Source organism: Sander lucioperca, chromosome 18, assembly GCF_008315115.2.
Source record: "Sander lucioperca isolate FBNREF2018 chromosome 18, SLUC_FBN_1.2, whole genome shotgun sequence".
Classification (NCBI taxonomy): Eukaryota; Metazoa; Chordata; class Actinopteri; order Perciformes; family Percidae; genus Sander; species Sander lucioperca.
Genome location: NC_050190.1, coordinates 15,334,813 through 15,360,552, shown reverse-complemented (window position 1 = coordinate 15,360,552; position 25,740 = coordinate 15,334,813). Strand labels below are relative to the sequence as shown.

The 25,740-nt window shown below is 39.9% G+C and overlaps 3 protein-coding genes across 8 annotated transcripts in view; 2 read left to right on the top strand and 1 right to left on the bottom strand.

The window, feature by feature from the left end:
- Positions 1-328: 328 nt before the first annotated feature.
- Positions 329-15,638, top strand: LOC116035756 (sodium-dependent lysophosphatidylcholine symporter 1-B-like). Of its 2 annotated transcripts, none has more exons than XM_031279070.2 (14): positions 329-621; positions 2,375-2,503; positions 4,409-4,533; positions 7,450-7,573; positions 7,669-7,747; positions 7,827-7,972; positions 8,704-8,794; positions 9,379-9,494; positions 9,866-9,949; positions 12,068-12,151; positions 12,236-12,348; positions 12,457-12,600; positions 13,333-13,509; positions 13,777-15,638. In XM_031279070.2, the coding sequence occupies exons 1-14, from the start codon at positions 538-540 to the stop codon at positions 13,817-13,819; spliced, it is 1,539 nt and encodes a 512-aa protein (XP_031134930.1). In that variant the 5' UTR covers positions 329-537; the 3' UTR covers positions 13,820-15,638. The 2 variants fall into 2 exon arrangements, with proteins under 2 accessions (XP_031134930.1, XP_035850322.1); XM_035994429.1 differs by lacking the exon at positions 329-621 and adding an exon at positions 1,706-1,787.
- Positions 15,639-20,582: 4,944 nt separating this feature from the next.
- si:ch211-67f13.7 (uncharacterized protein LOC565426 homolog) lies at positions 20,583-23,112 on the top strand. The gene is made up of 9 exons (XM_031279222.2): positions 20,583-21,233; positions 21,308-21,408; positions 21,480-21,586; positions 21,696-21,873; positions 21,965-22,079; positions 22,149-22,228; positions 22,337-22,425; positions 22,626-23,035; positions 23,068-23,112. The coding sequence occupies exons 1-9, from the start codon at positions 20,745-20,747 to the stop codon at positions 23,089-23,091; spliced, it is 1,593 nt and encodes a 530-aa protein (XP_031135082.1). The 5' UTR covers positions 20,583-20,744; the 3' UTR covers positions 23,092-23,112.
- Positions 23,113-24,513: 1,401 nt separating this feature from the next.
- The window catches only part of LOC116035445 (uncharacterized protein KIAA1522-like), a 32,371-nt gene continuing 31,144 nt past the window's right edge, over positions 24,514-25,740 (bottom strand). For all 5 annotated transcript variants that reach the window (XM_031278492.2, XM_031278495.2, XM_031278493.2 and 2 more), the window contains one exon: positions 24,514-25,443. In XM_031278492.2, coding sequence (XP_031134352.1) covers positions 25,388-25,443 — 56 coding nt within the window. In that variant the 3' untranslated portion in view covers positions 24,514-25,387. The remainder of the gene's footprint in view (positions 25,444-25,740) is intronic.

Sequence of the window (25,740 nt, the reverse complement as noted above, 5' to 3'; positions counted from 1 at the left end):
GCTGAGGTATTTTACAAAAAGAAATCTATTTTCTATTTTCTATATATATATATATATATATATATATATATATATATATGTAATTTCCCCAGTTTTACGTAAAACAAACAAAAACAACCATTGTGGATACAATTTAATTTTGTTGAATCAGCCCAGTTAAAGATGGAGCAAATGTATCATTGGGTGATTGGTGATGATTTATCTCATAAAACGTTTGGCAAGAGTGACTTTTAATGTAAGTTTAAAGTGCATTTTCTTATCACCAATCTGTTGGTCTCGTGATTTCCTTCAGCACTTAAATGCAGCATTGGCCACGGAACAGGCGATGGAAACGTCATAGCTAAGTGACGTAGACGGCGTAGTAGAATGAGTAGAATGAATGAGCGGAAAGGACAGAGCAGCACGACCACGAGAGACTTGACTCAGAGCACTGAGCGAGATAGTATGAAGCTGTGAAGCGGCTTTTTCTTTTGACACGGACAAGTATTACGATATCTAAAATATATATATTAATTCATATATCGTCTTGATAACACAATGGCACGAGGAGAGGGCCCCGAGCAGTACGCAGCGAGTTTATTGTCAGTCAAACCTATAAATACAGAGATCAAGACAGCAAAGGTAAGAGCAAAGAGTTATATATTTGATTTCGGGGCTTATTAAAATGTGTTGCCCCCATTTATTCAGGAGCGCAAAGGCGCCTAAATTGAATGCAACGTCTGATAAATTGCGGTCGTTACTTCCTTTCGGCACCTCAAACGCTCCCCTTGTCCTGGATATTTGAATTTCACCCGGTTTGTCCATCTGTCCACGGGCAGCTGCTCATGAGGCTGACATACCGGTTTTATAGAAACCACATAACATTTGATTTAAACCGTAGGCTACTGTCCAAGTAAAAAATAGCAGCCTCAGTGATGACAGATGTGCTGGGGAAACGTGACGTGGTACTTCTCCTGAGCTGCGTGATTCATGATTCATTTATTTTAAAAGTCTATGGTTGAATCTAAAATTAAGTGTGTTCAACAATGACATTTGTACCAACCTCTTTGAGTGCTTCTACAGACAATTGTATGTGTATTTAATCAGTAAAATTGGCATGTGTCTAATGGTGCCCAGAATGACCAAGTGTTGGTATTTCATATGGAAAAGTGTAACAGCATCTACAGCCTAAAATATCTTCCACATCATGTCCGTGCTGTGATCCCTTTTAATAGCAATATCAGATTGCAGGACATTTCACCTTGACAAGAACATGTACAATCTAAGCTTGGCAAAACTAGTTCTAAATGTCATGTCTGCTTCTTAGGAATTGAATTAAAATATACCTTTGACATGTTTTAATATAGGCCTATATATTGTATAGTCCCACATGATTTTTTTGTAGACAAAATGTTTAATCATGTAATCATGAAAATAGTCAGATTAAGCTAGTTAAAATACTTGTCAATTGTAGCCTTAAATACCTAATATTTCATGTCATCTTCTTGATGTTGTGCACATTTCTTTCCTTGAATCCAGAATCTATGTATGTTAAGGGAGTTTCCTCATCATCAGTGCTCAAAGGTTGCCTACAGGCAGGATGTAGCTTTAGTTTGGTTTTCACACGATAATTATGCTTATGTGGCCCCTCTTCGCTGAAGGATTTGGTAGGAAAGGGTATTATTCATTCCTGATCTGTGAGGAGGCAGCAGTTTTCTCCCAACAGGAAGTCATGCTGCTTTTGTGTCCGCGGCGGATCTGAATCTGGGTGTAGAGACCCCTTGCTGACATCATTGGACTGTTAACAGGTGATTGGCTGTGGCTGAGGGATGTGATAAGACCCTAGGCTGTCTGCTGACTACTCAGCATGAAATGGAACACTACCTCCAACATCCTATTTCTAGAGCCAATGGCAGCGCTGGAGTCGATGTAGTGCGAGTGTGTGTGTGTGTGTGTGTGTGTGTGTGTGTGTGTGTGTGTGTGTGTGTGTGTGTGTGAACTACAGTAACCTCATAGTTTCATACCCTTGTTTGACTGCATCAGGGATTTATCTCTAATCTGGCATTCTGGGCGGTGGGGTGAGGGAAGTTAGGCAATCTCATCATTCTCTCGTGGTAACAGGTTGTTTAACACGGGCATCAATTATGCCAAGAGTTTTAGACAGAGGGATGTAGTTGAAGCAGAAAACAGGGATTTAATTAAATTCCAGAGTACAGAAGAAAGCTGAAGATAATGATCACGAAGCGCAACGCTGCCCACATCACTTTACCTGAATTTATAGCTCCTGCGGGGAATATGAGCATTTCCGTGTTTACAGTCAGATGCACAAACTGTTGTAAAGGCAAACTAATTGCATTCCATATCTCCTCTGTCCTCCCCTCTGTTTGTCTTCCAGCCAAATGACCAAAGAAACCGTCTGTCTGTGTGGAATAAATTGTGCTATGCTATTGGTGGGGCTCCCTACCAGATCACAGGCAGCGCTCTGGGCTTCTTCCTCCAGATCTTCCTGCTGGATGTGGCTCAGGTGATTGACAAGAGAAATCACACTCATCACACACACTCATTGTTTTATTTATTTTATTTTATTTGAAAGAAAAAGGGGACAATACATATTAATGAACATTTTCACAAATGTAAATATGCCAGATTATAGCCTTAGGCTAATTTCCATCTGCAGACCCCCTGGCAGGTTGGTGTTACACACAAATTAATGAATACATACAAAGGCACTATATGCAGAGACAAAAACAGTGATCACATCATGTTAGAACAAACAATAACAACAAGAGTGGACAACAAGGGACATATAGAAAAAAGAAAAGCATCGACTATAGTGGACACACCACAAATTGTCTTGGTATTATATTGGTCCATATTACACCATTCTATGTTGCACTGAGCCACATTCCACTGACCCCTATAGCACAACCCATGTTATACTGACACTTATTGCACAACCCATATTGCACTAATAATTGTGTCCCTTTTTATAATACGCTAACTCTGTTTTAAGTCTGATATAAAATAATTAGCTAAATATGATCACATGTTTGTATGTCCCTCAACCATACTTTTAAATGACTCCTAAAGATAGAAAGACTTGTGCTTTCCCTCACTGACAGTGGAATGCTATTCCAGAAACTCACTCCCTGATATGACAGGACGTTCTGTGAAAAGGCGGTCCGCCTAAATGCCAATTCACAATCACCTCTCATAGTGGCTCTAGTCACTCGAGACCCAGCAACACTGCTAGACTTTTGTTTTATAAAATCGCTCAATGGTGGAGGCGCCAGACCATGTATAACCTTGTAGATTAGGCAAGCTGATTTTAAATAATTTGAAGTTAACAAAATTTAAAAACTTATATTTATCTAAAATTTGACAATAGTGATATGACAAAGGTTTCTTGTCTAATATTTTCAATGCCCTTTTGTAGCATACTTCAATTGGTCCAATAGCTGCATGACTCGTATAGGACCAACTTGTGATTTAGTACTCAATATGAGCTAGTATCATGGAATGCAGGAATGTAATCGCTGCTATATCCGTTATATCCGTATATATACGGATATCCTATATCCGTATCCATATGTCTAAAATTCCGTATATTAACATTTACCGTTCTCACTACTTTTTTAACATGTTTTTTAAAGGATAGTTTTGAGTCTATTAACACTCCCAAATATTTAAATTCCTCAACATTAACTAATTCATGTCCACCCAAGCGAACTTTTACTTCGGCCACGGATGTTTTAGGTTTACTAAAAAACATTGATACGGTCTTTTTAACATTGTCAGAGCTAGAAAACACAATTTCCCTTCCATATATATCTTTGACTTAAAAAAGACATTTTGTATAACTGAAAAAAGTTGTAGGAATATTTTAAGTGGCAAATTAAATGTCCTCTATATTCCCTATTCTTTAAAACACAGTTAATCCATTTGCTAATTCTGCAGCGTACAAGTTGGAGACTCATTTCCTTATCATTGCATTTTCCCATAGTTCCACATACTGATAACTACAAGCCCAAAGCTTGTGTTTGCTCTTGTCAGCATTGTATCAGTTTAACAGTCTTCAGCCTGCAGTAGCCGGTCAAGCACATTATCCTGGACTCCTACTGCTTTGCTTTGATGCTCAATTAGCAAATTAGACGTTTCCACTGTACACAGTAGGAACTTAAATAAAGGCCATTCAACTCAAGAGATGAGAGCATTACAGTGGCTCTGAATGTGACTTTGTTCTTAAACAAATGACACAGTTGTGCAGCATTTCACTGCTGCAGTTCCAAAGCCTCAAAATGTCTCCATAACCTCATTGGTGTCGTGGCTCTTTTGAATCATTCACTAGCCGTGCTAATATAAGGTAGTATTTGGTATCCTCTTTGTTTTTGTTTCATGGCTCATTCTTTTTCCAATTTCTCCCTATTAGCTGGATCCCTTCCATGCCTCCATCATCCTGTTTGTGGGCCGGGCCTGGGACGCTGTCACAGACCCCACAGTAGGTTTCCTGGTGAGCCGGAGTAGATGGACCCGCATCGGCCGCATGATGCCCTGGTAGGTATCTGAATCTCACAGCTGCACATTAGGACAGGTTCACAAAGCAAAGAGGATATTGGGCAATATTAAGGAAATACTGAAAATTAGTAGACGGATATTGAGTGGGGTAAGAACTGTGAGGCAAATGTACTGACAAAATCCAACTCATGAACCATTGGCAGTAACCATGGCAACATGATTGAGGTTTCTACTGAGGAATAATGTGTGGTAAGAGTACGAGAGTATAGTCTGTATAAAACACAATGCATGTAATGAGTGCATCAGGAATCCATATGACTCATACTAAAACTACAAAAGTAACCTTTTCAACGCACAATCAGCAGCTGAAGCGTCAGCATTTATTTGAGTTTGTCTGTTTTTTCTTGATGCTGATGTGTGGTGGAATCTACCAGCTTGAAGCTCAACATGTACATCTATGTTTACTTGCTAGAAGCGTTCTTCTTCACTGCCTTTCTTGGTGCGTTAACTCCACCAGGAGATCAGTGAAATAGTGTGAAACCATTGGCACAAATGTGTATTGTATTACCGACATGCTTGTGGATGTCATGTCATAGTGCGTCTGTTCTTTTGGTTAATCTGGTGAATTAAATACCGGAAAAATAGTTGTAAAAAGTTTTTATTTAGTCACATTAAAGCCAAAATTCAGTCACCACCATGACGCAGTTCTGCTCTTTGATTTGTCTACAAAGATCTAATAAGATTTTTAAGATATATAACTTGGTATAAACAGTACAGCAACATCTCGTCTCACGGTATACAGCATATCATCAATGTTGTATGTATGTGTGACTGTGTTTGACTATTGTTCGTGTTAGCCTTGTGATACACTGAAGGCCAGCTGGCGTCTTGTCAAAGGTATCCCTACCTCTTGCCAAAAGAATGCTGGGATTGGCTTTAGCACCCTGCAATCCTGAACAGGCTAGATATATTATGTTATCAAACACTTAACCGTAAGTACAGAAAGGGTCAGCACAAAGCAAGGAAACATGCATTTTTAAGAGTGAAATGTGGTGTACCTTATAACTTATTTTGTTTGTGTGTGTGTGTTATGAAAATGTGTGGTTTGGAAGCCATCGCTTCAGGCCATGATATGATTTGAATAGCAACTGATCTAAATACTTCTCACATGATGTAATTTGAGTAAGAAATGTTGGCTGTGCACAAGCTGCATGTTGTGAGTTGATGGGGGGGAGGGGAATATACCGGCTTTTGCTGCGATTGGCCCAACCCACAACACACCATCAGCTCAAAACGATAGGGGTGTGTCCATCTTTGTGTGCGTGTTGAATTTCCTACTACATGTTTGGGAGGGGTTTTATAGAGGCAGAGAGAGGTTACCTTGGGTCAAGAGGCATGCTTGGTTGGAATAATGGAGGTCATTGTTAGAAAAGGCAACATGTACATGATCCTCTGTGGCTTGTGTAGCTTTTCAAATTGAAGTAAAACAACCAGCCGTTCGATAAGAACAAACATGTCTTTTTATGTCCTCACTTGCTTTTCCTATCTGTGTTGAAAATGTTTTACATACAGATATTGTGACATGGCACTAGAATAGGATATTTAGCATTGTCTGTATATTAAACACATTAAATTGATTTAGTGTATCAACCCCAAGGTCAGTTCCTTTCTTTTGCTTTACTGACCTCCAAATGTGACACACAAAGAATCTGTGGTGTGTGTGTTCAGTCAGCCACGCCAGTGTGCGAAACAGTCGCAACCTGGCCTCCATTTCTAGATAAATTAGCTCTTATTAACCTAATTCACTCAGACATTAGAGGGAATCAGGAGGTGCTTTCTTTCTTATTTCCCACGTGTGTCACACAAGAAGGGGGGTGAGGGTGGGGGGTTCATATGACCATGTGCGAATGCAGAAGTGTCACGGTCAATAAATAAACCTCTCTGTGTTCAGTGATATGGCCCTGAGGGAGAGTCAGCACGTATTGCTCTTGCATGACCGCTCAAAAACAAAAATAAGAGCCTTCGATATTGATTTAGTTATTAGTTAGATTTGCTGTCATTCTACAGCACTGCAGGAGGGTTTTCTTTATTGATTATTCTTTCAGCTATCTTTTCATTTAATTGTTTGGTCTATAAAATGTCAGAAAATAGTGAAAAAATCTACAGTAAAACTTTCACAATCACAAATTCCAGGAGCCCAAGGAGCTTTCTTGAAATTGCTTTTTTTTTTTCAACCAACAGTTTATAAGCCAAAGCAATTAAGTTTACTATCACATAAGCAGCAAAACTACACAATTAACTTAAACAATAAATCAAAATAGTTGCAGATTATTGTTAATCGACTAATTCAATTATTTATTGTTTCAGCTCTACTTAACCTGTTGGGGTGTGTTGATGCCAATAAGGGGCACAACAATGTTCATGGGGAGTTTTAGCTGGACTGTTGTCTGTTTTGAAAACAAGTTTCTGGAGTGGCACCAGCTTCTCTGACTGAGGTCAGCTGGAAGATTTACAAAGCTGAGGAAAGGCTGTTGCGACTGAGTGGGGTGAGACCGTTCATCCAGCCCAGCCTCGTCCCCTTCTGCAGCCCAGACTGAGCCCTTTTCACTCACACACACACACACACACACACACACACACACAGGCAGGATTAGTAGGATTATTCACAAAGTGGCAGGGAGTGAATAGAAAAGTGACTGCAAGGGAGGAAAAATGAAACAGGTGGGGGGGTCGAAGCTACAGTAACAGTTGGCGGAACACACTCTTTAGCAATGGGAAACAGCAGGCCTGGCACACTTTTTGTTTTAAGCCAAACTGTACAGAATGCATGGTGAACCCCACTGTAGTAGCTCAAATTAATACAAATATTCTTGCTTGATCTAGAAACACACTTTTTCTTATTGAAAAGTGCAAATTGTTAACTTTTTAACTTTTTCTTTATCATACTGTATACAGGATCCTTTTCTCGACTCCTTTTGCGATGCTGACTTACTTCCTCATCTGGTACGTGCCTCCTTTTGAGCAGGGGAAGGTTGTCTGGTACCTGATATTTTACTGCCTCTTCCAGTCAATGCAGACGGTTAGTATGTCACGTGGACACTCCCCAGCACCTTGTTCCCCTTGGTCCCAGTGTTGTGTACACTAGCCTAACTGTGTGTTTGTGTACGTCTGCAGTGCTTCCACGTGCCATATTCAGCCCTCACCATGTTCATCAGCAACGACCAGAAGGAGAGGGACTCTGCCACTGCTTATCGTACGTCAGCTCGCCTGAATGATCAAATGCTTTTTACATGAGTGTTGTTGCTGATGCTCCATTTCTGTGATGCTCTCAGGTATGATGGTGGAGGTGCTGGGCACAGTTCTGGGCACAGCAATCCAGGGACAGATAGTAGGTGGCGACACAAATTGTCCCACCGAGCCTGATGAACACGACAGCAGAAACTCAACCAGCACGTCCATTGTTTCACTGAATGAGACGGTGAGTCTCTTGAGTCTTTGACATCATGTCCAGAGGCGTCGGACCGAGGGGTAAAAGGGGACTGAGTATACAGGGCCCTAATGTGAGGAGAGCCCACTAATGGCACTTACCCACTGCTACTACCAGCTCTATTCGACTCGGCCGCGGTGCCCTGTCCTCCTTTTTCCATTGCAGATTTAGTACTGCCTCACGCGCGAGGCGAACGTGGCTGGTCGTCACAGCGACGCCGCAGGAAACTCCCGTGACCTAACATGACACACACACAGAATGTCGAAGGTGTGTTGTTTTTGATTCTTGGCATGTGGCTGTTGCCCCAGCCAGAAGCTGGAACTAAACTATTTATAAACGGCGGTGATTAGTGAAGATTTTCTCCGACCATTCAGTAGTCTGCAGGTTGTCACGTCACCTTTTGGTATCGTCTCAGCTCGCTTGGAACCTCGACAGAGGTGATACTAAAAAAAAGTACCTGTTGGCAGATACCAGGGACTTTTTTTCATAATGGAAAACCAAAAAAGTGAGTCGAGGTGAGTCGAGCAGGTACCATGTAATGGAAAAACGCCAAAAGATACTACAAGGAATAGCTGTGGATGCGGGGAAGGGCCCATAGAGAATGCCTATGTACAGGGTCCAGAACTTTGTGCTACGCCCCTGATCATGTCAAATACATGATATTTACAAACAGAATTCACATGAGTGTTAGTACAAGCTAATGCTGTCTTTTCTGTCCTTAGAAACAAGCTTACTTGATTTCTTCAGGGGTCATCTGCATCATCTACATCTTCTGTGCCACAGTCTTGTTTTTGGGTGTGAAGGAGAAGAAAGGTATGAATCCATGAAATACCAAGAGAAGTTCTCACTTGTTGAATGATAAGGTGGAATATTTTAAATATTTATAGCTGTGCTGTGGACTCAACAAACATAACCTGGACTGGAGTCTTGAATCTGAGGAATCAACTTGACAAAATAAAGAGTCTAGAACACCACCGACTCGAGACTGCATTGGACTTACTAGCCTTTTGACTTTTTTAGGACAATGACACTTGTCTGTAGCAGGGAGGGAGAAAGGGGGAGAGCATTGAAGCAACTTTTAAAATTTAATACTTGCTTCACGACTTCATAGCCAAGATTTGAGTCTTAGCAGTGTCTTTCAAAACCATGACTTCGTCCCACTTCTGATTTAAAAGTTCTTATCAGTTGTCCTTAAGAAACATTTGGCCTTACTTATCACTGACCAAAAAAAAGTGGTGGCCGCATTCTGGCAGGCACTAAATGTGTCCAAGATACGAACAAGACACAGGCCAGAACATTGTTTCACATAATAATGGCTCTGCATTGTGCAATAAATTCCCTACAGCAAAGATTTTCAGCTGCCTTATCTTTGTTTTCTTCTCCACGTTGAATTATAGAGAGCGGGCGAAAGGTATCCCAGCTCACCTTCTGTCAGGGCCTGTGGCTGGTGATGGGTTACGGACCATACATCAAACTGGTCATCGGCTTCCTCTTCACCTCTCTGGCCTTCATGGTAATACTGTGTCTCATTATCTGTCTCATGCTGGATACAAACATTATTGATGAAGTCATAGTTAAAAGCAAAATTCAACATTTTGGGAAATAACTTCTTTTTTTTTTGTTGAGCATTAGAGGAGAAGATTGATTCCACTCTCATATCTGTCAATTAAATGAAGCTATAACCGAAAGACATTTAGCGTAGCTTAGCATAAAGACTGGAAACAAGGGGAAACAGCTAGCTGTCCAAAGGTAAAACCACAACTTTGGCTTTTGTATGGATTAAACAAACAAAATACAAAGTGTATTTCCCAAAATGTCTAACTATTACTTCAATCTGTAACTGTAGTTGGCATAAAAATGACCCTTCATTTGTTTTTCTTACAGCTACTGGAGGGAAACTTTGCTCTTTTCATCACCTACGCTCTCGGCCATAGAAAGGACTATCAGAATATTCTCCTGGTCATCATGGTGAGTGTTTCCATTTTCCACTAATATACTGTTTACATCAGTGTAAAAGCCCTAATATGAGATTTGGAGGACATCTGCGGCAGAAAACTTTGTTTGACTCTCCTTGTGGCATAGAGTAAGCTCCCGTTGTTTGTGGGGTTTTCAGTCCGTACTCTGAGGTCCGTCCTCACGCGAAGAGGCGCGTGATTGAAAGAGCAGATTTTCAGAGGGAGAAGAGGTGTTGTTTGGGCTCCTGGGAACCTGTCTCCCAGTCACACACTCGCTCAGCGTTAGCAGGAGTTCGAGGGAGAGACGGGCACACAGTGGAGCTTTTGTTGCCCTGGCGATCCCTCACTGCCACCATGGGAACTGCCACCATTGGTTGCGCCCTCCTTTCCATCCTCATCGCTCTGGTGCCTTTCCTTCTGATATGGAGTGGAAACATTTGTGGGCCATGCATCATATTTGGAGAGGTGGGAGATGAAGGGGGGAAAGGAAAGATTTTCCGTTGTTGATTATATTGTTTCTCAGGCTGCTAAGTTGTCAGTAGCAAGCTTGTTCTTGTGTGGTCATTTAACACTGGTTGACCAAGTTAGACCTCGAGGTCAAAGGTTGTCTGCCCCCTGCAGAGTTAAGACCAAACAAAGCATGTCGTGCCCTCATCCCGTAACCTCTTTCTGAAGTGGTCACTTTATTCTTTCCGGTTCCCACATTTTTTTCGAATTTTAATGAAGCCCAGTTAGAATTTTGATTGCAAAATTAATGTTAAGTTATCATTTAGGTAACTTCCATCGTGCCCCAAGCTGCAGCCAGAATTTTTAGATATATTAATGTCTTAAAGCACTGCAAGTGAATGAAACTTTTTTTTTTTTTCAATAAGAATTGTTTTTTTGACGAACCAGCCTATATACTATTTCATGATTTCCAGAGATATTTCTTAAAAAATAAAATATAGGTCTTATATTTTCATGTAAATGTAAAAAATCCGGCCCCTTAAAACAAAGTTGATAGTAAGGAGTGTTTAACTATTTTTTATTCAAATGCAGCACCTATGGCAATAAAAATATATAAGACCATATACACCACAGGATATAACCTACTCAAGCCAAGACCTACATTTCAAACTACAAGTAAGATAAGATCATTATCTGAGCAGACTTTATTCCCACACTTGATTTCCACCAGAATTATAAGTTAGATATAGTCACATAGTAAAACCTCAACATTGCCCAAAATAAAGTATGTTAAAAAATACAAAATAAAATACAGACGACATACCTCAGTGTCCTCAATGGTAACTAAGGCTCTGATCATACCTCACCAATAACACTTGCAAGTGATACAAGAGGTAATCCTTTCCTTGACTCCACAAGTTTCAAGATAGAGTACAGATAAATATTTCTTTCTGTTAAATTTAGATCAAAAAACTAAATCCATATGGTTACAAAAGGTGAATGCCTTTGTCTGTCTTTTTTGATAAAGCTAATCTGGCTAGGCTAAACTGCTTCATCTGGCTGAATGATTCCAGATAGTCTCGCTTTGACAGACCTTCCTCCACAGCACTGCGGAGGAGGGTCTGGCTAGTCCACACAGCATTCCGGGATGGGAGAAAACCCTGCTCTGGTTTATTGGCATTTCTTTGAACCAATCTTAATCATCTTGGCCGGTGCTAAATGCCCGACAGAGCCAAAATAGTCTCGGGAAGGAACTTTTGTTTTGTTTCGGTGGAACGTGTATGTTCAAAAGTTGTTTTGGTCGTGCAACAGAAAACTCAGATTGGACAGATAGTCTAGCTAGCTGTCTTGATTAACCGTGCAGAGATCTGAGGAGCAGTTAACCATAGTCCTCATAAATCGACCGTAGTTTAAAATTCTAACACAAAGAAAGCGGGAGGTAACAGACATCCAGGCGAAAAGAGCGTGATCCGGCAGGATTTCCGTCAGCACTGGGGCAATCCCGGAAGTGGAACGTCATGGATATAGACTAGATTCCAGATAAATCTGATGTTGTTGTTAACTTTGGTTGACGTGAATGATGAATATTCAATTATCAACTGTGTACATACCTTGTCCTTTTGCAAACATGCATGATATTTAATAAAACAACAATACTGATAACTCTGTCACATTTTTTTTCCAGCTATCTGGGACTGTGACCATCCCGTTTTGGCAGTGGTTTCTGAGCCGGTTTGGGAAGAAGAAGGCAGTTTACTTCGGCATCACGGTGAGTAAAAAAAAAACAACAAAGGAATTTATTCAAAAGGAATGTGTTATGGAATTGCTCACTTCCTGCTGTCTCTTTCCATAGTGGGCAGTACCCTTCATGATCCTAATCGTCTGCATCAAGAGCAACCTGATCATTTCTTACTTGGTCTCAGTGGCGGCAGGTGTGAGCGTGGCAGCAGCTTTCCTCCTGCCTTGGTGAGCATGAGTTTATCCACAGAATCCATCCCTGGATCCATATGCAGATGTGGATTTTTGTTGATTGTGTCTCCAGTTTCCTTCTAAATGTCGTGTTTGTGCTTTCAGGTCAATGCTTCCCGATGTAGTGGATGACTTCAAGGTGAAAAACCCAGACATCCATGGTCACGAAGCCCTCTTCTACTCCTACTATGTGTTCTTTATCAAGTTTGCCTCTGGAGTATCCCTGGGTGTCTCTACACTCAGTTTGAAGTGAGTTTGCTGATCCATATCTATAGCCATTATTCTCATGTACAGTTTAATTCTCACTGTCATGCTTAAAATGTAGTCAGCACTCAGTTTGTTTCTAAGGCTGCATTCACGCTGTCTGACGGTGCGGCAAAAACACAGGTCTTTCCATTAATTTTGAATTGGGGTAGTGCGTTTAGGCTGCAGCAGGGGTTGCCGCAGGGGGGACACTCAAAAAAATGCAGCGGGCCTGTGGCAAAAAGTTGAGACCGACCTCAACTTTTGGAGAAAAAAAACCGCAACCCCACATCACGCTGAGGTGGCCAATCATGCAAACGAGGATCAGACTTGTCAGTGTGTTTTGAGCCGTGGTTTGAGAATCCCGTACAGTAAACGGGAAACGTCACTGCCATATCGATGCCACAAGAAAGTTTTTAAACATTATGAGGGTAAAAAATTAAACACAAGCACTGAACTGCCCAGGAGTTTATGTAGTAGCTGAATGTTTCCTGCAACAACAAATTATTTGCTGTCTGGCTCGTCTCTTTTCTTTTTCTCTATCCCCTTGAAATGAAATGAAGCTGCCTTCAAGTGCGGTCGTAAAGGTCAAAATCTATAAACGATTTGACGGATAACCGTTATTGTGAAATATAAAGTCTACTTGTGCTTTGTTGGGGGGTTTAAGAACACGACAGGATGTAACATAAATGGGCCCTTTCATTGACACATCCCTCTATCTGCATTTTTTCTTTGCAGATTTGCCGGCTATGTGACTGGGAGCTGCTCACAACCCGAGGCGGTCAGTTTAACCCTGAAGGTGCTGGTCTCCCCTGTGCCTGTGGCTCTTATAGCTGTGGGACTGTTGATATTGTGGACCTACCCTATTGATGAAGAAAGGAGGCAGGGCAACCGAAAACTACTGCAGGAAATGCTGTAAGTGAAAAGCACACACAAGCACTTAACACGCGACTACGCAGACGTTTCTGCTTGATTCGGGATAACCAAACCAGGCTAGACACCTGTTGTTTTGCAGCAGGACTCGTGCATGACCACAGTAAACTAAATTCAGTTCCGCTCTGTATACCTATGCTAAATTCTAATGAAACCTGTTTTGCTTCGGAGTAAGCATGCATTATTCACCCTGTCTGAACAAGAAAAAGTCCTTTGTGTGTGAGTCCTGGCTGTTCTCCCATCCTTTAGGGACTCTGACTCTGAAACTTCAGTGCTTGGGAGCAGCGTGTAGCGGCAGAGAACGAGCCAGCCACCGCAGCTGCTTTAACGTGTTTGCACAGGCTGTCAAGGGACATGACCACCAACTCTCTGGACCAACAGAGGAGCGACTACAGACCACTGCTTCACAAACACAATCCTCATTAAGCGGTTCCCTACAGTGGATCACACAAGTTTACGTCGCCCTCTATTGGCCAGCGAATAGCATCGCGTTTGTGAAGTATTTTCTGTTACCCTTTATCTCCAGCTGTGTCCCAATTAAACTCCATCTGCTAAAACTAGAAAGCATACACAATTTACTAATCTACACAGTGGGTTATTTTGGCAGAACCAAAGTCCCGGGTTCACTTACTGATATACTTTTTCCTTTAGAGGTTTTCTTTCATTGCCTAACTGGAACACAGCATTGGGATGTGTCCATATTTTAACCTAAACAGGTATCTATTACTAAACTGGACAGTAAAATCTGACCACCTTATCATTTAAAAAGGAAGATAAAACATGTTTTTCTTAACAATCAACAACTACAGCTCCTATACGTGTGTGGCTCATGGGAGCTCAGTCATGGAGTTTTACTCAACAAGGAAATCCAAGTGATTTTTCCAAAGGTGTGTGATTCAGTTGTGTGTAGCTGTCTACAGTGTTATTGCATTGTGGGACAATAGTTTTCATCAACTCCATTTGTACACTACATCCTGAAATACTAGGTTGGAATTGGGACACAGCTTGTGATTTGTGGTATTGTTTATGACGTATTCATTTGCTGGTTGACAAGATCTGACTTTTACTCGTTCAGACTGGAGTGTAATGTTACCTTTGATGTTTACTATGTCTTAGGTCACTTGTGTTTTACGTTTCCATTCAGACAGTGCTCTGAAGGAAATAAAGAGTATGAACCCTTATTTTCAAAGGGTATACCAGCACTATTTCACTAATTGGAGTTGTATGGAGCTGTGCTTACATTTTCTGTGTTTCTTGTGGATTATTTCAGAAAGGCAAAAACTTAAAGTGTGCTTGAATCTTCTGAAGGGGACCTTGTGGTATTATGTACTGTATGTGTGAAACACACATCTTTAATAACTAGTTGCAATGAGATTTACTGTTGAACTTGTTACTCCGATTATTTAAGGTTTTTTACTGAAAAGGGTTTCCCATCCCACCTTTTTTGTGCTTTAACATTTCAGCCAATCTCCATCAGGTTTAATAGACATTTCTAAATGTCTTAAGTAATTTAATTTAGCATGTTTTCACTTCCCAAAGGGAAGAGAAACATGCTTTAACTATTTATTTAAACAACTATTTAAGGGGTTATAGGTTTTTCTTATGAAAGCACGCGTATAATAATTTATCAACAGTGAATGGTTGAGTCATCTGTGATTTTCAAGTCCTGTGAGAAAACATTTGAAAACATCAATTATGGATTTTATTTTTCCATTTTCTAAGAAAAGAAGTTTGCTATACTGTGACAAACATGTTGCTTTTACAGTTTTGTGACTCTTAAAAACAGCTGCCAAAAACCTAGTTTTTCTGTTTTAAGGAGTCCTCACTTTAGAAGGTTTGATTTAACAACATGATCTTATTGGTTAATTTAAGATAATTTATTTCATGCATAGTTTTTGTAATTGCGCTGAATGAACTGCATGTAGCACATTATCTCTTATTGGTCTTCTTGGTGTTTATACACAGCTGTATGTATGTATGTATGTATATATGTAAATACTTCTTTTTTTTTTTTAAGTTTGACATTGATGAGCAATAAATAAATCAGCAAAGACACAAATTAATGTGCTGTTAATTTGTAATTTTAAGTTTGTAAATAAAGTTTGTCAAAAAGGAGGAAAAACCTGTTGATGTCTTTGCAATATCCCAAACTCTACCCCACATTTTTGCTTAGAATATCTAACCACTTGTTTCAGCAGACAACACACCATTTTAGTAGAAATGCATTCATACAAGTTGGCATAAGCACTGCAGTGGTAGGCAAATAGTGGCCCTGTCCAATCCTAAAAACTATTTTTTATAAATTAAACCTACAGGCCTGTGTTTCCATTACACTTGTAAAACCGTCCAATGAACAATGGTGAAACAAACTGGCCCATGGTTTACCTATTGACCCCTGAAGCACAACTTCCTGCCGAAGAGAAAGATGCTTTTTGTGAATACTAAACTTTGCAAACGTTAAAAAGTTTCACTTTATGTTCCATATGTACTCAATTATTGTAAATATCAGGACTGAATTGACTTATTTTTTTAAGTTGCAAAATCTCACTTGCTACAGTAACTATATATCAAGGGTCGGTGTAAAGAGCAGTCTTGGGCCAGAAGGAGGAAGTCTGAGCGGAGTTTTGGACAGGATACATAGATTGCGTGAGCGAGGTAGCGGGTAAATACAAACAACTGTATCGTGAATGTAATAATCATGACTTTTGGGAGTGAGGAGGACGAAGATTGGGATTATGATGGTATGGAGTGGCAGAAAGTGGTGCTCAAAAGAAAGAAATTGAGGGATCAAAGTTCAGGGGCAGAGTCTGATGAAACTGTCAGAGGGCCAGGGTGCATCAATGACATCAGGGCTGAAAATCAGAACTATGAATGAAAAGTAATAATTGAGTTTGTTGAGCATTTCCACCTCATAAAGGTAGCTAAAGCTATGGAAAAGTATTTAAATAACGCATAGCGCATACTTGTACATGCAGTGAGTAGAGAACATAAAACAATTCTATAATGAAAATGACTACACTGGATGGTAAAAAAGTAAAATCTCATGTTCCGGGCTTAGTTGTTAGAAATGGGGGCATTTCTGGAGTTCCATTGTCTGTTTCAATGGAGGATATTAAAACAGAACTAAAAGGAGGGAAAGGGATTGATGCTAAACGTATCATTAGTAAAGAAATGGAGAACGAGTAGAAACATTAACAGTAATCATTAACTTTGAACATGACCTCACAAGAAAAGTTATGCTAGGTTTTTTCAGTTATCCAGTCAGTCACCATTACAGTGCTTTAAATGTCAGAGAATGAGTCATACTGCCAGTCAATGTAAAGGCAAAGAAAGCTGTGTGAGATGTGGAGGCAATCATGCTTTTGGGAAATGTGGGAAAAATGTGCCTGTCAAATGTTGCAATTGTGGAGGAGATCACAGTGTTGCTTTTGGGGGATTTCAGTACAAAAGAGAAGTCCAAAAATGTAAAGTCATAAACAAAGTGTCATATGCAGAGGCTGTTAAGAGGGTCAATGATGAGAAGGTAGAAAAAGGTAGCCAGCCCTGAAATAAGTATGGCAGAAACCAGTAATACTCCTTCTTTCTGTGAAAAAAGACACATTAGACGGATCTACATGCGGCCTTCCACAAGTGCAGGATAAAGAAGGGAACCATGTTCAACATGGCACCATGTTAGTGGATGAAGTACATTTCATTACATTCATATGTAAAGTGGCTTACATTGGGCTAGAACAAAATGACAGAAATGAGAGAACCGAAACAATTGTGGAAGCAGCAACAGAGTTCCTTGGGATCTCAAATAAAGAATGTAAAACAATACAAGAAATGATTGAGACTAAATGTAAAAAGGTATCATTACACATATACAGGGCTTTGATGAGGGCCACGTTGGATTATGAATGCATGGTTTATGAAGCTGCGGCAAAAGGTCACCTAGAAAAACTTGACAGGACACAATACAGAGCTTTAAGACTTTGTTTGGGAGCAGTCACATCCACACATGTTAATGCATTGCTTGTGGATTTGAGGAGAGGTAAGTTCTCACTATCATACTGGATAAGAACTCAAGGGGAAGGAAATGGAAAGTTAGCTTCAACTGTTCTGCAAAATTGTTGGGAATACACAACTTTTTCTGGTAAAGGATTTGGATGGGACATTAACAAAAAAGTAAAACAACACAAATTAGATCATATTCATCAGCAGTTATTAACAGCAGCATTTCTCCATGGTTATATCCTTAACCCAAGGTTACTCTTTAAATGCTTGAAAAGAAAAGAGAGTGGACAGAGAGGAATCTTAACATTGGGTTATTATGATTATATCACTATTTATACGGATGGATCAAAACATTTAAATAACGAATATGTAGGAGTGGGCATATACATTCCAGAATTTGATAAAGGAATAGTTAAGAGAATTTCAAACCGGCTATCAGTGTATACAGCAGAACTAACAGCAGTAATCATCGGTCTTCAGTGGATAGAGGAGGTCAAACCGTAGTGGTATGTTCAAAATTCTGCAGGAGTTATGCAAAGTATAAAATCAGGTCAATCAGTTCGAGAGGATCTTTTAATTGATGTATACAGTATATGTTGTTATTGAATATACAGCAATTGGGAATAGATGTACATTTCTGTTGGATACCAGCACATGTTGAAATTGAGGGAAAGGAGATTGCAGATTAACTTGCTAAAAGTGCATTAAACAAAAATGATAATGATATTTTAGAAATTAGTTTTGGGATGACAGAAGCAAAATCAATTATTCATCATGAAATAATGACATCTTGGCAAGAACTCTGGAATAATGATAATAAGTAGGGGCGTGCAAAAAAATTGATTCACATTTGAATCGCGATTCAAGCTCTACCGATTCAAAATGGATTCATAGAATTCCAAAAATCGATTAATATTTTTTAATTAAAATAAAATAAAACAATTTGTTTTTTAAATTGTATGTTTACTGCAATCACATGGGAAAAGTAACTACAATTACACACTGTGAATCGTTTTTTTTTTTTTTTTTTTTTTTAAATTGAGAATCGTTTTTGAATCGAAAATTGATTTTGAATCGAATCTTGAGCCTAAAATCGAATCGAATTGTGACATTTTCTGAATCGTGCACCCCTAATAATAAGGGTAGAGATTATTTCAAAATTCAAAAGTCTGTCAAAGTAAGAAATAATAGGTAAATGTAGGAAAGAAGATACAGTTTTTGCTAGATTAAGATTAGGAGGACATACAGGATTTAATGCTAAGGAAGACCAGGGACAGTTGTAACGGGACGGTTGTACACCTTGAATTCCTCCAATCAGAAACAACCTAGAGTGATGACACTCACTGTGCTAATGCTCAGTTAGTTTCCCTCCATTCTCCCAAAGAGGGAGCCACATTTGAAACTTCCTGACTGCGTTATCAACAAAAGGTTGTTTTTGAGGTAAAAAAAATACTTTTCTTTGTGATGTACTTTTTTGGATGGTGTTATAAGATCAAATGTCTATGAATTCATAGAAGTATTATTATAATCACTGTTTTGTAAGCTAAAAATAGAAGTGTCAAACTAGCATTTAAGCTAGCTCACATGAGATGAAAACATGGCTGGTGATACTGGGACGGTTGTAACGCCCTGTTACAACCGTCCCAGTATCACCAACCAAGTTTCATTTATATCTTAAAAACTAATCAAGCTAAAAAAAAAACTGCATAGTTTCCCTTTAATGTGCAAATTAAAAGTAAAATGTGCACTGTTCATTGCAAATTAAATGTAAAATGTCATCAAATCACATTTTAAGGTAATTATCTTTTTTATATAAAGATAGTCAGTGGAAACATGTGATTGCTTACAGCATGCCAAATATCAGAAAGAATGAAATGAAAAAAAAATGAAATCAGACAGGGAAAGTCGGTCAGGGGAGTGGCCAAATCATATGGCATTTGCCATGTGACCCTGCACCGGTTCCACAAGAAGAGAAGCCAGGGATCAAAGACACTTCCTAGAGTTGGATACTGGACTCCGAAAAGGGTTTTCTCACTAGAGCAGGAGCTCCTCTTAAGAGACTACCTGATGCAGGCAGCCCCCACCCCCTCTCTCTGATTTTTGAGAATGTTTGAGTTCATGTTTAAACTTTTTTTTTGGTGTTCTACCCATTAAATCATTTTCTTGCATTATAATTTGACGGCTTCACCTTTTTTTGTCATGTACTATGAAAAAAAGCTAATCATTACTTAAACACATGAAATGAATAGTCATAATAACATGACTGATAAAAAATATTTTCCATTTTGAGTAAATGATTGATTCATTATGTATATTTTAGACATGTTACTACCGTCCCTGACGTGTTACAACCGTCCCTGTACACTGGGACGGTTGTAACAGTGGAGAGACTGTATTAAAATCCATTTTGCAACCTGTACATATTTCATAAAACCAATTAAATACATTGTTTCAGCAATTGACAGATTGAAGTTTATAATATAACAAATTGGTTATTCCAGTGTAAATGGTTTTTGAGGTATTGCTAAAAATCGTGTTACAACTGTCCCTGGTCTCCCCTACTTTATATTTAATGCAAAAGACACTGACAGATAAATGTGTGATTTGTAATTGTAAGAACACTGTCGAACATGTACTAAAAGTTTTTAGGACGTTTATTGTAGAAAGGAAGAGATTGATTGCCTGACAAGTCAGACCCACACAATTGCACGCTGGCTGCAAATTACATGCTGCCGCTAGGGCGCGTCTAGATTTCTAGGCTAAGAGATTGAAGGACAGGGTGGTATATTTGGGAAGGGAGTAAAGAACTGTTAGAGACAGGGGATAAACAAATACAGGTTAAAAGGGCTTTATTTAATTATTTAAATGAAACGGGTTTAATATTCAGAATATACCTTTTTTATTGACGGTTTAAACTCATGATATTACACACTCTGGTAGAGTAGCGGCATGCACCTTTAAACGTTGGTTTGTAGCCTGCCAATAAACAAAAGAAGAAGAACATTATATCAAGACAATTATTTAACCAAGTGTAACCAAAGAAAACTGCTACTGCTTCCATTGAAAGACTACAATCGAAATCAAAACGAAGCTTAACTTCGCTTGTTTGCGAACCGGCTGCCAATTCGTCCGAGCCGCCACTAATTAGCTCCAGCCGTGCCTAAATGCTGGTTTCACGCGCAGACTGAAGGGGAGAGGTAGAAGGACAGCAGTCTGTTGCGATGAAAACAACGTGGCTTCTCTATGTTTTGTGCAGTGTTTTATCACTTTGCCTCCTCAGCTGTGCAATAGGCACTCATGAATCTCCATTTACCAGAAGAAAAAAAGTTTTGAAACTGGGTACTCCAAAATCCCAGTCAATTCAACAGTCAAGAACAGACGACAGAAAATCCTCTCAGAGGTTACCTACCAGCATTTCTCCAACGTCTCCGCTCAGTTCCCAAAGGCCTTACCCTCCTCTGACCCCTCGATCCATGCGTTCAGGGGAGCCCGAGGCAAAGATCCAGTCGGACTATGCTTACCTCCCAGACGTTTCTGTAACCTGCTCCACCTCTGACGTTGTCGTGCGGGTCAAACCAGCTTTCTACGGTCTGGGCGCAGATAAAGAGGAGCTGAAATTAGGCAGCGCCTGCAAAAGCAACGGGGTTCTCAGACCATACGGTGACCTGCTTTTCACGTATCCTCTGACAGCGTGTGATGCCGTGCGTGAGGTAAGATTTGTCGTTCGTTTCCAGACTCCTAATCATAATGTTAAAATCATAATGTCTGATCCTCTCTTTGACAGTCGCCACATGGGTTTCTGCTCTACAAATACGAGCTCCATTATGAGCCATCGCGAGAGCGTTTTCCAAGGATCAATGTCGACATTGAATGCCGTTATCAAAGGTTAGGCGTGTGCGTGTGCCTGTGTGCGTGTGTGTGCGTGTGTGTTTTAACAATCTCCAAAATCTGTCCAGGAGTCACCACGTGCATCGTCTGACTGTGCGGCCCACCTGGAACACTGCTGTTGTGCATAAAATGCTGAAAGGAAGTCTAAATGACTTCCAGATAGAGTTGATGGATGGTATGTTTAAACAACTGTGGATTCTAGTGATTAAGAGCTGCTTCTCTTTTCAGTGCAATAATGTTTTCGTCTGTAATAAATGGCTCTATTTGATATGTTTAACGCTTAGATTCATGGAGCACACCAGCCAAGTCTCAGGTGTACCAGCTTGGAAAGACTGTTAATTTCCAGGTCTCTGCTCCTGATCTCTCAAATGGTGGAAAACTGTACATCAATACCTGCCATGCTACACCATCAGGTGGCTCTAAATCATATATACTCAAATACACCATCATTGACAATTTTGGGTGAGTATTATGCACAGTAATACATTTAATCTCACCCTTGGTGTCCTGATTTGCAATTTAACTGAGATTAGCGTCATATTGTCATCTGCAGCTGTATGCTGGACAGCAAGAGCAACCCAGGGGCCTCCGAGTTCATCTCTCGGACAGACGAGACCCTAAGATTCTCCCTAAAGGCTTTCCAGTTTACTTCTGACCCTTACCCGGAGGTGAGCATGGGGCCATTTCTCAGGATTCACACAGATGTAACTGTAGCTTAACCCAGTTTCCATTTTTAGATCAGTATTCACTGCAGTTTGTTTGTCACACCTGAGGACGCGGGTCCTGCACACAAATCATGCACTTACAGAGGGAACGGGTGAGTGTTGACACCATGAATTCAATTACCATTCCAGGGCTATAGGTGGCCTTTTCTTTCAGCTGTTTCCATGTGGCTTAAGCATATTTTGTGCATTTGCCGTGATAGGTGGAAGGCCCTCACTGGTGATAACTCCATATGTGAATGCTGTGATTCACAGTGCGTGACCTCTAAACCCCGGAGGGCCATGATGGAAGGTATTTTGTTTTTCTTTTCTATTTTAATCCTTGATTAGATTTCAAGGAGATATTTATGCACCCATTCCTTCTCGGATAGATTGGATTGTTGTGGTTGTTTAACTTGCACTGCACGTGTCATATCTCTAGCTGACTATCAATGAAAGCAATCATTCATTTTCTCGTGACCATTAAAAATGGCTACATCTCTTTTTTTCAAGGCTCTGTCAGCAGTGGGTCATTGTTGGTCTCTGCTCAGCCATACGCAGAAGATGGTTTTCTACCTGTCAGCATGAGCAGAGAAGGCGAGACCCTGTGGAAAAGTGCCCAAGTAGTAAAGGATGATGATGATGATGATGATGAAGTGCAAGACTACACAGATGATGAGGAGCAGCTTGAAGAAGATAAAGAGGAAAGTGGGGTTGTCTTTGGAGTGATGACGGAACCTGATTTAGAGGAGTTAGGTTTTAGGAGGGTCTTAGTGGAGGAGGAAGAGTGTGAATTGAATGATTCAAGTCAGTTTAAAGAGGATGGGTCAGGGTATGTAGTACAAGAGGGGGAGGGATTTGAAGGAGGAGAAGATGAGAGCCATTTGAATCAGAAGGAAGGCAAAGTGTTGCGTCACTTGGAGCAAATGTTCACATCAGAAGTCGGCCTACAGACGGAGGTAGAGCCGCTGGTCTCTGAAGGCAGGGAAGAAAACTGGAAGCATACAGATGGATGTGAAGATGATGATGGGACGACCGCCTCTGAGGTGGAGTGGAAGACTGACGGTCTGGCAGATTTCAAAGATGATGATGATGATGATGAGATGACCTGGTATTTCACATGGAGGTAGCATTATCGTTCAGTACTCCGCTTAAAGGCTGTTGTAACTCTCCATAACAGAACTTATGACTTAATAAAAACATGAAAATGCAGTTGACTCTTTTGTCATGACTTAAAACCAGTCAATTTAGTTTCTAAACCTTTTAATTGTAATTAGATTTGAAGATTTATACTGATCTTCAACATTATGAATGCCAGTAGTAGCTGACATATCAATTAAGCCATGTATTACAAATGTCAAACATAAGAAATCAGTCTATAACATACACAGCATTGTTGAGTTTCAAGAATAGGGTTCGGCATTGTTTTGATTTTTAACAGTTCTGAGGAGGGGGGGGGAGTTGACATGCTTATTTCACAGATAAGAAATTGTATTTTGTGCACCATGGCTGCTGTCGGTACACTATCCGTTCTGCACATGCGCAAGATAATACTGTTTTACGTATCCATACGACCTGCACGATCTGTTCCACGCTAGCCTATGGCTAGCCTCCACCGGGAAGCTAACGTTAGTTTAGCTAACAGCTAATTCGGCTAACCGCTAGCTGACAGCTAGATTCAGTCTAAAATAACGTTAACTCAAACGTAATGGGAAAAGCAGGCTACAGCTAAATTAAGACTTCACAGTAATAACAAAGACAAGTATTGAGTGATTGTATTTTAAATGAGCACAAGTAAAGTAGAACTGACGTAACAGCTTTTATGTTAGGTGTTTGTTATATATGTCAACGTTTAAGTTTTATTTTGAGGGTCTTTTAAAGTTATTACATGCTGTCTCAGCTAGCAGTTAGCCGAATTAGCTGTTAGCTAAACTAACGTTAGCTTGCCTGTGGAGGCTAACGGCAGTTGAGTTAGTTATTTTAGACTGAATCTAGCTGTCAGCTAGCGGTTAGCCGAATTAGCTGTTAGCGAAACTAACGTTAGCTTGGCTGTCGACCGGAAGCGTGGAACAGATCGTGCAGTGTCGTAAATCCTCGTACAACCGCCCATGCGCGAGCATTTTGCGCATGTGCAGAACGGATCGTGTACCGACAGCTGCAACACAAGCACCTGGAGGGACGGTGGCAGCTACGGAAACCAAAACCTGCACATGTTCAATTTGGAAGCTATGATCGGATTCAAAACTAAATTACTAACTATTCCAATGAAAAAACAGAATCGCAATTTTTGAAATGATTCCAAGTTGGAACTGGTTCTCGATGCCCAATCCTACTTAAGAGAAGGCTGAATGTAACAGCGAACATCAGAGTAACAGGACAATTAGAAGAAAAAGGATGCTCCTCAATGTGACAATTTGATCTGTCCATACCTCTTTATTCTTTTCCATTATAAATGATTTATTACAGTGTATACCAGTTTGAAATATTATAGTTCAACACAGAAAGATCCCACTGTTTGAGCAATAACTGAGGAAAGGCAATGCCTCCATTATCAGTAACTAAAAGCAGCAGAAAATGACTAGTATTGTTTTACATGCCTGCTCATTGTTTCTTTGACATTAATGGTCATGCACATAAGAGAGCTTTGAATTATAAAAGACAGATTTTTGAGAACATAAATTTGGAAACGAGCTATACAGACAAACTTGATTTAAATGAAATTATGGTGCAACAACATTGCAAAGAAGACATTCTGTATGTAGAGACCCTTTGAACATGAAAACAGGAAAAATAACTTAATTCATATTTTTTAACAATTTGTGTGGAAACTCGTTTAGAGAAAATACAGAGCACAGATCCATCATTACTGGATATGTTAAATGTACAAAATCTTGCTATATTTACAGATGAGTGCCCCAAAGTCCCATTGTTATGAGTACTGACTAAAAAAGCTCTAATTCAGCAGGACATAAGTGGTACAATCAATGTTTGACACTAGAGGGTGGTATATTCCCATCTCTTGCAAAGGTAAAGCTCAGAAGCCCCTCGCAAAAGAAAATATGCTGTATTCACTCTTAGTAAAATGCAAAATGAGTATGTGAGAAAATTAAGACCCACACCATTAACATCAAAGTCAAAGGATTTTCTTTAAAATCTTTGAAATAAGCATCTCATCTATCCAAATCCAGTTTCTTTTCTTTCAAATACAAAGACCAACTTGCAGCAAATTCAGTGTTATTGGTAAGTCCTTCCCAGGTCTCCTTCAGTCTTTACAATCATGTCATGCCTCCTTCAACAGTACCTGCTGTCCCATTTGTTATCTCCGCAGCATCTGAGGTTGGAGAATATAGGCAGCATTAGTTTAAAGGAGTGCAGAAGAGTTGTACAATAAAATAAAAACAGATTTTTAGCCATGCTAGCCGCATGGCTCTAGGGATGGCAATTTAGATTAGTTGGTCCAACAACTTGGTCCAGACTGAAATATCTCAACTATTGGATGGATTGTCATGGCATTTTGCGTTCATGTTTCCTTCAGAATGAATTGTAATCACTCTAATCTCCCTTTAATTTGTCCAGTACTTTGGTTTATATGGTACTTTTTGTTTAGTGCAGATTTATTTTCCATAAC